This window comes from Acartia tonsa, chromosome 3, assembly GCF_053477335.1.
Source record: "Acartia tonsa isolate MP-2025a chromosome 3, ASM5347733v1, whole genome shotgun sequence".
Taxonomy (NCBI): Eukaryota; Metazoa; Arthropoda; class Copepoda; order Calanoida; family Acartiidae; genus Acartia; species Acartia tonsa.
Window position 1 is genome coordinate 3,360,329 of NC_137262.1, and position 14,132 is coordinate 3,374,460.

At 33.9% G+C, this 14,132-nt stretch overlaps 1 protein-coding gene across 2 annotated transcripts in view; it reads right to left on the bottom strand.

Annotated features, from left to right (window-relative positions):
* LOC145313076 (sodium- and chloride-dependent glycine transporter 1-like) overlaps positions 1–14,132 on the bottom strand; it is a 48,757-nt gene that overhangs the window by 6,928 nt on the left and 27,697 nt on the right. For both annotated transcript variants that reach the window (XM_080152337.1, XM_080152338.1), the window contains 6 exons: positions 11,900–11,942; positions 11,337–11,408; positions 8,807–8,858; positions 7,410–7,530; positions 3,855–3,924; positions 2,858–2,929 (listed from right to left, as the gene is read on the bottom strand). In XM_080152337.1, coding sequence (XP_080008463.1) covers positions 2,858–2,929; positions 3,855–3,924; positions 7,410–7,530; positions 8,807–8,858; positions 11,337–11,408; positions 11,900–11,942 — 430 coding nt within the window. The remainder of the gene's footprint in view (positions 1–2,857; positions 2,930–3,854; positions 3,925–7,409; positions 7,531–8,806; positions 8,859–11,336; positions 11,409–11,899; positions 11,943–14,132) is intronic.

Sequence of the window (14,132 nt, forward strand, 5' to 3'; positions counted from 1 at the left end):
TCTTGATTGGTTAATTGGTTGAATATTGGATGCTGTACGTATTGGTGCGAAAAATGGGGACAAATTTCAAATTGTTTTGGCGTGTGACGTCATACCCCCATCTCTTTTCTAGGGGGTTTCTTTCCTCCTTCCCTTTTCTTTCCCCTCACTTGTGACGTAAATAAACAGCCCCGTCAAATCAATTTAAAAATTGTCCCCATTTTTTGCACCAATACGTACAGCATCATCAGTTTGTCCAAAAAAGAACCCTTGATTTAAACAGGAATACAGGAAAATGTTTATTGACGATATTTTGCCTTTGGTAACTTGTAAACAGTAGAAGACGAAGAAAGTCCTTAAAAAATCAGCATGTTACGTCATAAAAACGACGGATTATCCATCTCTTTTTTAGGGGTTTTCTTTCCCACTCCTCCTCTCCTCATCCCTCATTTTTATGACGTCATTGAGGAACTTTCTTCGTCCTCTGTAGATAGTAAAGGTAAGAAATGGGTAAAGATTTTTTTTCGTCTTCCCAGAAAATTTGAAGTATACAAGTTTAATGTTTTGATGTTTAATCTGGTTAAATAGTAAAGTTTCAACACAAGAGGTAAACAAAGTTTTATTATTTACAGCTTATGTAAAAATGGAATCTGGGTAAAGTTATGTTGGAGATTTGTTATGGAAGTAAATTTTGGTAGCAGATGTACTCTATAATTTCCTTACGTTCGTCCGTAATGGTTTAGGGGTAATTTAATTTGCTCGGCTGCTAGTTGATGTGTATATTTTGTCATTCTTTTTTTTTCTCAAGAAAACTATTTTTGCCTCATTTTTTTCGCCTATTAGAATACGTGAATTAATAGTTATATAGCGTATCCTATTCATACATATTTACGCGGATATTAAAATGAAAAAATACAAATTAAAACCAGTTTTGTTAGCCACGGTACCAATCAAGCGGATATTTAACGGTTTAGAAGCCGCAATTCTGGAAAATGTACTATTTCTGTTCGTTTTTGTATAATAGGCTTTCTTAAACATTTTCTAATTGATAAATTAAATGTAAACTGTTTGAAGAAATTATGTTTTCAAAGAGGTATTGGTAATCTAAAAAAACAATTTTGACTTTTTAAAAATAACATTTGATTTGCTGATAAAATTTATAGCTTTCTTTTATAATGTAGAAATTTTTAACCCCCGACTGTGGCTCAACACGTAGCGCATCCGCTCGTCGTCGGGAAGGTGATAGGTTCGAATCTCGGACCAACACCACGTCATAACTAATGACGTTAAAAATGGTTTATACTGCTGCTATGTCAGATGCGCGACATAAATAGTTAGAGTAGGGGGAATGCCTTGGCCCTAAACAGGCGCAACTCAGTCATCCTTAGTTCTCCTGAATTGCTGGACCAGGACCTGGACAGTACATAAAGTCGATAAGATCCTTGACTGCAATCCCGCCCGTACGAGGTAATTAAAGGTAATGGAGAAACTTTTTTATGACGGAAAAATTGAAGACAAATATCTTTTTTCCTTCCGATTTCATATATCTTCCTGTTATAATGTTTCAATTAGGAAACTTAACTTAAATTTTGATTTAATTTGGAATAGGATGTTGTTAACTTTATTTTGATATCCTTATACTAAAGTAACAGGATGTCTGTGTGTCTGTCTGTGTGTCTGTCTGTGTGTCTGTGTGTACCGAAGGATCTCGCTAACCGCTGAACCGATCGGGTTCTCCTTAACAGGGTAGCTTCTCATAAGTCCCGGGAAGGTTTTTAACTATTTTGGGGGAGGGTACCACCACCCTCCCAAGAGAAATGACAAAAAAATCGAAATTTTAAAACACGTTTAGGAGACTTCAACGTCAAATGAAGAGGTATCGTACAAAAAAATTAAAGTAGAGACAAAAACATTTAAAGTGCCACTAGAGGCCTCTAGGGGCGTAGCCGCTAGTTCCAAATAAACTAATTTAATCATTTCTGTAGAAAATAAATCCTTATACTAAAGTAACAGGATGTCTGTTTTTGTGTTTGTCTGTGTGTCAGTGTGTTTGTAGGTTTGTACCAAAGGATCTCGCTAACCGCTGAACCGATATGATTCTCCTTTAAAGGGTAGCTTATCATAGGTGCAGGGAAATTTTTAAATATTTTGGGGGAGGGTGCCACCACCCTCCCGAGTTAATCACAAAAAAATAAATTTTTTTTCTTCACGCAGAGAGATTTCAAAGTAACATAGGTAGTATTGTAGATAGAGACTTGAACGCAAAATAGATAGGTATCGTAGAGATCTGAACCAAAAAACAATCATTGAAAGTTCCACTAGATGCCTCTAGGGGCGTAACCGCTAGTATTATATAGACTGATATCCAGTCTTCAGTTGCTTTACAATTCTTAGACGGATCAATGTTTTTCAATTCGTTCATTTAAATTTGAAACCATTACAACAAAATTAGATCACTAGCTGTGTATAGGCCAAAGGCATTCCATCTATTGTTAATATATTTATTATTTAACGTTTTACATTAAAAGCTAAAATCATAAGCAGCTTTATATAGAAAAAGCAAGTAAAAAACACTGTGTTATTCAAGAAAAAGATGAGTATATGGAAATCCTTCTTTTAAAGTAACATGATGTAAATGGCTGTGTAGCAATGTATCTCGCCAACCGCTGAACCAATATGGTTCTCTATTACAGTGAAACTCAGCTCCAGGGAAAGTTTGTAACTGTTTTCCGGGAAGTTAACACCTCATTCACAAAAAAATATTACACGCCAATTTTTTTTACTTAAAAAAATGAAATTAAAAGTATAAGATCTACTTCCGCAATCGCCACTAGAGGCCTCTAGGGGCGTAACAGCTTGTATAAACATAAATGAATACCTTGAGCACATAGACAGACCAAGAATGAATCCAATCAAGCTGGCACCAGCAACAACCTTTCCTTTGTGTTCTCTGAAAAATATAATGAAATTAAAATATTGGGTATTATCCTCTTAGAATTTTTTTTTTCAATTTTGAAAATTTGAGTACCCCCCCCCCCCCCCCCTCCCCCCCGACAACGAACAACTCTGGCCGCAGCGCTCGGCTCCCTAGCCTGCCTAGCCGCAGCGCTCGGCCCCCTTGCATGCCTAGCCGCAGCGCTCGACTCCCTAGCCTATAACCTAACCTAAACTAAAATAGTTTTCGGGGGGGGGGGGGGGAGGGGGTGTGTACTCAAATTTTCAAAATTGAAAAAAAATTTCCTATGAGGAAATAGCCAAATATTGTTGTATAACGTCGCGGTAAGGTCAAGCTGAATTAAATTATCCTTTTCCTTACATTTTAGATTAGATTAGATTTATAATTCTTGGGTGTACATACATAGAAAAAAAATACAATAATAAATGAATTAAAGGAGTATTATATACATTTGTATATCAAATTTTATTGATATGGTTAATTTATAAAAAAAAAATCTTCCCAAATTTCAGTTGCCCAAAAAGTAGGAAGTATGCAGTAATGTGTATTCACACATTGTTTTCATACAGGCCATAAAGTAAGACAAAAAAAATAGAAAAAAAAGATAATAATCAATAGATAAAATCATTTTGGAGAGGAAAGAATGATAATAGGAAGGATTGATTAGGAAAGATTAAAGCAGCTAATAGTGCCTAATAAGAAATGACGTCATACAATACAAATGACCAATAATAGGCCAGTATACAATTTTATTGACAAATGGTAAAATGAATAATGGCCTATCATTGGTCATTTGTATTGTATGACGTCATTTTTTATGAGGCACAATAAGCTGCTTAAATAAGAATATATATCTACTTAATTTAATTAATACTAAAAAGGTTATATATAATCCTTAAAAATTATCTCTTAGCCTTACCTAAGTTGTGGCCATTGGTCCATGGCTGCTGTAGTAATAGTTTCTGTCATAGTGAACTGAGAATCCAAACCTAAATAAATACATTATTATTTCTTAAAATTCAAAATAAAAATATTCTTAATAAAGAAATTCTAATTATAGAGCACTCTCAGGGGAATGAAAAACTGTACTAATTAGCCATAAGTGCAAGGCCCCCAACTTATCATAAGTTGGTTGAGCTCTCTGGTCGAAATTTCATTCCTTACTCGTCATGGGGTAATGGCGCAATGGGTAGGGTGTTGGCCTGGTAATCTAAGGGTTCCCGGTTCAAGCCCCGCCACGTGCAAAATTAACTCTGATGAATTGAGCCATACTGATGAGCCCTAAAAGGGCGAAACACTGTGTCTATGGATAATTATGCATTTTAGTCTAGCTTGATTATTATCAGGAATTTAAAGAGATAAGACAATGGCTGATAAATAATGTACATCTCCAATGATAATACACAAAATTACCCATTATTTAACTTACAATTAGTGGTTGAAACGTTTGGACACTCAACGTAATGAACTAACCAATCAAAATTCAATATCGGTTATTAAGCCGACACTGTCATAAAACTTTGGGGAATGGGGACTAGTGCAATAAACAGTCCAAAAATATCTATCTATAACAATTTCTTTTACAAGTTATCTGTATCAAAACGTATTTTATTTTTGAGAACGCATATAAAGTTAATAAGGATAAATCTGGGTAAAAGAAACTGCCTGGCAAAATTGGATAGAAAATGGAGCCATTTCCGAAGATTAAACTATAAACCAGCAAAAATAAAAATGGCTAAAACATTCAATATTGTTTTTTTTATAAAATTAAATTTTATTAAATTTTTATTGGTTGGTTCATTAATTTGAGTGTCAAACGCTAATTGTAATCTACTGCAGGGGTAACTTTGTGTATCATTATTGGGGACGTACATCAATTTATCGGCTATTGTCTTATTCCTTTAGATCCCTAAAAAAAATGCACAAGCTAATTGTTGTTTTTCCGTAATTTTATTGAAACACTGCCCTCCTTTCATTTAGATGGAAAAGTGAAAATTGGTTGGCAATTTCATATGAATGGGTTCTACCACTACGATAGTTTTCTTTCAAGTTTCGTAGATTTTTTTTTAAAATAGCGAAATAAGTTAAAACAGTTTGACCTGATTGAAATATGCAAAATACAATTATTAAGATTAATTCAGATTTTAAATTGGGTATAGTGGCAACGCCTCTTAAGGGGCGTTTTGTCGTAATTTTACAGTTGCTTTCCCCTAAGGCATAAAAAGCTACTGTGAAAATACGACGAAACGCCCCTTTAGAGGCGTTGCCACGAAAGGGGCTATGCCCAAAAATAGTTATTTCTCGCATCGTATTATAAACAGCTTTCCGCGGATATAGAATGTACAATTATTTTTTAGCCCGTGCCTTCGGCGCCTCGGGGCTAAAAAAAACCTTGTTTTAATCTTATGATTGTACATTTTTATATTCGTAGAAAGCAGGATATAATACGATGCTAGACATAGTTTTTTCGTATGGATGAGAACCGGTTCCTATCCACCGGATTCGAATAAATACGAGAAATTTTTTTACAGTTTACATAAATATCACTTTTCATGGATTTAGAATACGTATTCTGAAAAAAAAATTATGTCCCTAAAATGCTTTGGTACATAAACAGGCATAAGTATAAATTACAATACATCAGAAGACGAAGAAAGTCGCTCAAAAAATCAGCCTGTGACGTCATAAAAATGTGGGATTATCCATATCTTTTTTAGAGGTTTTCTTTCCCACTCCTCCTCTCCTCATCCCTCATTTTTAATACGTCAAATTTTTTTGAGCGACTTTCTTCGTCTTCATACATTACAATTATGAGTTTTTAAACAAAGGTCGTGCAAATACAGGTTTGATTGCCTGTGGATGTATGGACATGCAATCCATTTAACCACTAATGGAGGTAGGTAAAGATGTAAACTAAAAAAAAAATTATTCTTAATAAATAAACTAGAATTTCTGTCGTTACAAATATCATAGTGTTTCTATGGCATAGCATTAAATAGAAACTTGAATTTGTTTCAATTTTAATAGTGCCTCACAGTGAGATTGAAGGTGCTTTGACTTTTGTGTCAGAACCTAAATTGGGACATAGTGCATTTCATCACCCTAGGTTAGGTAACTTCATTTCACTTTTTAATAAAATCTAAAATGCAGCGGTTTTTGAGAAAATTAGATTTTAAAATTTCAAGTTCAATTTTCATCCACTAAGAGTTACCGCATAATCATGACAAGAAAAGCAAAGATTATTTATTTAAAATTTTAAACAAGTTTGCTTTTATAAAGTCTTTCATAAAACCTCTCTATATATGATTTATTTTAGGTTGAATTTACGTGACCTTAGCAAAGCAACTGATAAAAATGACCATGAACCAACTCCCTTCAGGAGTGGTTTTATGAAAAACTTTATAAAAGCAAACTTGTTTAAAATTTTAAATAAATAATCTTTGCTTTTCTTGTTAAGTCCTAATTTGGATTCTGACACAAAAGTCAAAGCACTCTAACACACTGTGGCCTATGTAGAAAATAAAACGAAGTAACGTGAATAGAATTTACAAATATATAAAACAAAGAAAAGTATGTCCAAAAAAAACAGGAAATATGAATAAAAATACTAGAGTATACCTAGAGTATTTTCATGTAGTTAGATACAGACAGACGGATGGACGTACGGACTAACACTTCGTGAAGAAGGGTAGCTAAACTACCAAAACATGTATTTTAGGATATATAAGTTGGAAGGAATTTTAATGTAAGGGGGAGATTTAAAATCTGCAAATCAAATTTTAAGGATTTTTTTTTATAAAATTCATTTTTTTGTATAATTCTTTACTAAAGCTGAAATACAATTTAAGTTAATTAATTTTGACCAATAGGATAGGTGGATTAGGAACTACCTGCGCTCTAATTGGGTAAATGATGAACGACACTTAAGCTTCTCCAATCAGAGCGCAAATAGTTTTCAATCCACCAATCACAGATGTCAAAATTAATTAACTTAAATTGTATTTCCGCTTTTAGATAAAGAATTATACAAAAAAAGAATTTTATAAAAAAAATCCTTAAAATTTGATGCAGTTTTCAAATCTCCCCCTAACATTAAAATTCCTTCCAACTTATATATCCTAATGTATATTCTAAAAAGGTCACGTTATACATATGAGGAAATAGTAATTAAAACTCAATCTTTCGTCAGGATATTTACAAATTTTAAAACACGCTCTTAAATTTGGGTCGGGTAAGGTTTGAGTGCTTGAGAGGCAGTAGTTTTAGAAGATTTATTGAGGATGAAAACGCCCATAGCTCCAATGGAATATGGAAGACCCAAGTGGAGGGACAGACATTTCAGTTACATGCTTCAGGATAGGCAATAAAGACAAACGTCGTGTAATCAAAGGGTTGATAGTATACCATAGATAGTATTTTAGTGCCTTGAGACCTAGTATACAATGAGGTATAACTCCTTCAAAACAACACCCACCTAATGTGATCAACATGGTGAAGAACAGGAAAGACCATAGAGGAGGCACAGGCATTTGTGACACAGCGTCAGGATAGGCAATGAAGGCGAGACCGGTACCTCCCTTGATCACGTCCTCAACCTAGGGGAAAAGTTATTATTACCCTTTTTAAAAGCGAAGCTTTTTCTATAATTAGGGTCGGTCCGTACGTCCGTCCGTACGTCCGAGACGGATAGCTTTTATCGTTAATTTAGGCATGTTAGAATTGTTCTATTGATTATTACCAGTATGTCCGTACGTCCATTTTAAACATGTTGATTTTTTACTTTTTTAACAACTAATTTTTATGTGATCTAATTATCCGATTGTTCGGATTTTTGGTATACTGATTCCTGGGACAACAAAGTGTAATGTTATAAGCAACGCAACTCCATAATCAAGTCCTAAAAACATTGTCCATAAACATTATCCTGTATCAAGAAGTTTTTTAACAAATTTACTCAACATTTTGCTTTGACTCTTGAAAACAGTAAAAGTGTCTGACTATGACGTCAGAAAAATTTAACAATTAACCAATGAGAAGCCAGTATTCACAATGGTAAAATATATAGCGGCCTCTCATTGGTTAGTTGTTAATTTTTTCTGACGTCATAGTCAGACATTTTTACTGTTTTCTTGACTCTTATTTATTTATATTCTGATTATTCAGTTCTGACACTATACAAATGGCCGTTTGTCCTATCGTTTCAGAGCTTCGCTTTTATGGATGCTGTCCTTCTTAATTGAAAGTAACAGAATGATTGTCTAGCTATCTATGTATGTGAGTGCGTGTAGATTAAGATCTCGCCAACCACTGAACTGATTTGGTTATCATTTTCAATGAGCGTTCTTTGCGATCATGGGAAGGCCTAGAACTATTTTAGGGAAGAATGCCTCCACCTTTAAAAATAAAACAAACACAAAACATGTCTATTCATGAGTAAGAGTTGGATGAATTGAATAGAAGCAGTAAAGTTCAATACAGTAGAAGAAAAACATTTTGGCATATAAATGTCCCAACAACCCCTTAATATCAAATTTTGATTTCAATAAAATTTTAATTTTATATATTTACAATTACATATTGTTTTTAAACAGACGAACGGACATACACCCTAGTAAGAGAATGACTTTGATTTAGTTTTGTGCTGGATTCCGGAATTCCGGCTATTTTATAATGCCGGATATCCGGTTTCGGCCGGACATCTAGGCAACGTTCGATATCCGGCAAATTATCGGATAACCGTATATACGGCATTAATAATCAGCCGGATACCCGGTATCCGGATAGTTTTAATATCCAGTATTTGGCCGGACATTGAAAATAGCCGGAAATCCGGCCCAATCCTACTTTGATTGTACAAAATTAAATACTCACTTCAAGACCAGCAGAGTTGGCCATGAATCCAATAATTGAGAAGATCACGAAACCTAAGATCAGTTCCAACAAATGTCAACTTATATCATGGAGGGAGGGGATATTGGATTGTTGTAAGTTATATTGGTACCCAAAGTTTTATAAGCAAGTTATCTTATTCGTTGGCTCAAAAGCAATGGGTACTTTTATTGATATTTGATTGGTTGGTTCCAAACTACCAGTTTTAACCGAATATTCTATTCTATTAAATGGTTAATATGTTTATAATCATTGGAAATAAATAAATAACATTTGTCATCCATTGTCTTATCCTTTAATACCTTCGACTTATTTGCTTTTTAAAAGCAATGCTTTTCTATAATTAGGGTCGGTCCGTCCGTCCGTCCGTAACGGATAGCTTTTTTCGCTAACTTAAGACATGTTAGAATTGTCCTATTGATTTCAAACTTTGCATGGTGATTCCAGTAGTCAGGTACGATTTAGAAAGCGTAGCAACTCTATAATCATTACCAGAATGTCCGTACGTCCATTTTAAAAATGTTGATTTTTTTTCTTTTTAACAACAAATTTTCATGTGATCTAATAATCCGATTGATCTGATTTTTGGTATACTGATTCCTGGGACAACAAAGTACAATATTATCAGCGAAGCAACTCTATAATCAAGTCCTAAAAATTAGGTATGTCCATAAACATTATTCTGTATCAAGCAGTTTTTCAACAATTTTACTTACAATATTGCTTCGACATTTATACATTTATATTCTGATTATTCAGTTCTGACACTATACAAGTGTTAGTGTCCGTTTGTCCTATCGTTTTAGTACTTCGCTTTTATGGATGTTGTCATCCTTGTTCCTGATAACAACACGCTAATTGTGTTCTATAAAACGTTATTTCAATCATTATGATTACAATTTATGACACCTTTTTAAAGAGATCTTAAGTGATAAGACAATGGACGATAAATTTATACACTGCATCTTCAATGATGATAAACAAAGTTACCCCTTTTGTAGATTATAATTATTAGTTGTAAAGTTTGAATATTATTTGTTTGCAGACAACCAATCAAAATTCAATAAAAAGTTCCCAAAGTTTTGAAGCCAACGAAAAAAACAACGTGCGTCTTTAAAAATAATCATGCGTAAAGCAATATCATTGTACGCATTGGGTTTGTTTTGTAAATGTTAGGTAAATGTTATCTCGTTTAGACCTTTGGGATCTACTGCAGTTCACGGTAAAATATTGCTGGTAACGAATATTGCCAAAAATATATGAATTTCAAAGGCTGCTAGCTGCCAAACGGCTGAACGTACAGATCATGCCCGCACACTATTTTAAACGGCATAAGAAGGCATACAAATAATCTGGAATGGCCATAAATCAATAATGCATAATTATTTCGCAGTGCATAGAAATGCGCGAAAAAGGCCTATTTTACGCGTTTTTTTCTTTAGTAAAGCTTTCCCTGTGCATCATTGGATCTTGGCTATTCCAGATTATTTGTAGGCCATCTTATACCGCTTTAAATGGTATGCGGGTATGATCTGTACGTTCAGCCGTTTGGCAGCTAGCAGGCTTTAAAATTGGCAATATTCGTTACCAGCAATATTTTACCGTGAACTGCAGTAGATCCGACCTTTGTAGTGGCATTCAAATAACACAGCTTGTATTTCATTCTATATTAAGTTACTAGCGGCTACGCCCCTACAGGCCTCTAGTGGCATTTAAATGTTTTTATTTTATTTTAGATATCTAATTTGAGAAATAATTTGTCTATGGTCAATTAGCTGTTAAATTCATGTCTCTACGTAGCGCCAATATTTAAATTTTTTTCGATTTTATTGTGATTTCTCTTGGAAGGGTGGTGGTACCCTCCCCCAAAATAGTTATAAACCTTTCCAGGACCTATGAAAATATACCCGGTTAGCGAGATCCTTCGGTACAAATACACAGAAAAACAAACAGACAAACATCCTGTTACTTTAGTATAAGGATTTTTTGATTGATTTTTAATTATCCCTTAAGATCCCTGAGAAGAAAACCCTAAGATTAAAACCAGTTTTTTTATCCGGTGCCTTCGGCACCTCGGAACTAAAAAAAAATAGTTTTAATCTCATAATTGTACATTCTATATCCGCGGAAAGCCGTTTATAATACGATGCGAGAAATAACTATTAAATCTCCTTTGTTAGTTAGGAATAACTAAATTGTAAAACCAAAAAAAATCCACCTAAAATTTTCGGAGTTGAATTTCTCAAAACTTTTACTTTCAAAAATTACCTTGAATCAAATGGCACCAAACAATTAATTTAATGTATTTATACCCAAAAAATTAATCCAATGAATGACAGATCATGTTTTAAAACTTTTGGGACCAGCATTTTCCCTAGGAAAAAAGATAATAGATATTCATCTAAAAGTATTATAGACAGCTGTCCGCGGATTTTATAGCTTAAAACCAGTTCTAATCAAGCGGATATTAATCGGTTTCGAAGCCATCCAGGACATGTTGACATTTTATTTTCCTGCAAAGATACTGGTGCCGCAGTTAGCAAAGGCAATCAGCAGAGCATCACGATGACAGTTATTGTTGAATCTGAAATAACAATTGATTAAGAATAGATGTATTACCAATAGATGGTTAATCAGACATAAAAATTTCTAGCAAACAAATAAGATATTTGTGTTTAAATTTAGACAATCGATATATCATTACTTATATAATGCACTAAATTTTTATGTACTTTGCAATTTTTCCCCTGTCATTATATCCACATACATATATACTATATCCATTATTTAGTAATCAAATAATACGAGCGAAGAAAGATTTGGACAATATATTTTCCCCCAATAAAAGTTTTATCCTAAAAAATTTAATTATTTTTGACTAATTATAGAGATAAATTGAAAAAATGACTGCCATCTCGTAATTTATGTTTGCTTTTAACCTAATTAAAGAATTAAGATATCCCTTTTCCCCTAAAGAAAAAAGAAAATTTAGATTATTTCTTAATACAATTACCTTTTACATAATTTCCCTATTTAAGATTTGTATTAAGAGTGTTTCAAATTAAAATGTTGCACCTGTTATAAGAAGCTAAAGTGATGAGTCCACCAAATGAGGGGCCTGAAATAAAAACAATCATCTATAATACAAAGTAGAAGGATTTCTGTCTGTATGTCCGTCTGTCTATCCGTCTGTCTGTCCGTCTGCCTGTCCGTCTGTCTGTCCTTCTGTCTGTCCGTCTGTCTGTCCGTCCGTACCTTAAGATCTCGGTAACCACTGAACCGATCGGATTCTACTCTTCAGGGAATATACCTACTGGTCCTTTGTTGGTTTTAGGCTATTGTCTTGGGGAGTGGGACCCCCATTTTTTTTACTGAAGATTTCCTTGGTCCTTTTTAGTTTAAACTTATTAGTTTCTCATGTTGCTAACCTAAAGCATATTTTTTTTTAAATTGGATCTTTTTAATCATTTAGCTATAAGATAACAAAAATTACGGATAAGTAATTTTATTAATAATACTTTTTACTAAAAAACATCCTACAAAGGCAATTTAAAATAGATTCTACCAATGCCTAAACTAACAATAAGAGTTAGTCGACGTGGACAGAGGGACGTACAGACCGACAATAATTATAGAAAAGCTTTGTACTTAGAATTTTAAAATATGAAATGTAAAATCTGCAGGATAGCAAATGCAGTTTCCCACCCAAATTGAATTAATTAACAAATTATGCGGTGATTTCCACAAAATCAATTGTTGACCCATCCAACCCCCCCCCCCCCCTCCCTGATCCTACTATCATATTTGAAATATTTGAAAATTTACAATAAAGGTAGGTTGATATTTCTTCATTAATAACACCAATATTTCCTTGTTCCTAACCCATACGGGGCTACCTCTGTACCAAATACAACCTAACCATAAGTTAAACAGGGTGGGAGTTACTGTGATCAATTTATACTTTAAGGGGAAACCACAAATTATGCAAATAATTAATAAGTTATATAAATACCAAATTTGCAGCTGCAAATCTTTAGAATAAAAATATTTCTAATGGTGCATAGATTCTCTACAGCCTTGAGTAGTCATTCGGTTGATAATAATGAGATGTTTGTTTGTTTGTTTACACCCGAAATGTCTTTTTCTTTAAATTTTGTATTGTTCTTCTGTGGAGCTTTTTTTAGAACCCAGATTTTTTTATGGTGGGGGTTATTTTTACTCTTTCTTCTTAAAACTAACTTCTTAAGGGGTGGTCAACAACCCTCCCCACACTATTTAATTCAAAATGTCCCCCATAAGGCCTCTAGGGGCGTAGTCAATAGTTATTTAATTCGTTTTGTCTTTCCTTTTTCTCTCTTGTTGTATGTTTTATCCTATAAACAATACTAGGAACACGCCTAGTAAACAAATTCCAGAAAATCAAACAAACTTTTGGAAAGGTTAAACATAAAAGTATAGGATAGAATCTGAGAAAGTTAAGGAATTCAAACCAAAACCCTTTTATACAAAGTAGTCGGATGGTTGTTCGTGCACATTATTAATTCTGAAGTAACGGAAACAACAATGAAATTATGAACTACTATCTATCATAGCTAGGTAAAATCATGATGAACTATGCGGTACTTTCACTCAAAGCGCCAATCGAACACTGAATACACCCCCCCCCCTAATTATGTTTTAATGAATTGAAAATTAGAGGAGGGTTTTATCCAAAAACCCACACAGGACATATAAAGGAAAGCCCTAAACCTACCCATTACCCAATATAACCTGAGCTGGATCTTTAAATCATTTTAGTGGTGAGCCAGATCGGGGTGAGCCGAATTTCAGCCAATCACAGCGCGGCATTTCATAAAATGCTGTGGTCTTATTGGTGGAAAGTTGGCTCATCCCGATCTTGCTCACCACTAAAATGATTTAAAGATCCAGCTCTAATCTGACCATTATCTAAAAGAAAACCCATCCATAACCTTATTTTAACTAATTTCAAAACAATGGGTTATAGGGTTTCTGTGCTCGACTAGGCACTTTGTGGAAAACCGCCCACTATGCTAGCTGGACAGAAACATCTACCTGACTATCCATCTATAGTTGTCTAAGGGTATAAAAAGTTGAAGGGGAGAGAAGATGGAAGTCCTAGAAAATTTGATTTCCAATTTTCAATCTAATCATCGGAAATAGTAAAGTTTAAAACACAGGGAGAGGGGAAGGTACAATGGGGGTTAAATTAATCTACTACCTATCACTGTCTCAGAACTTTGGGACATATAAAGATTCGGAGAAGATTAAAATATCGGCTATTGCCCAT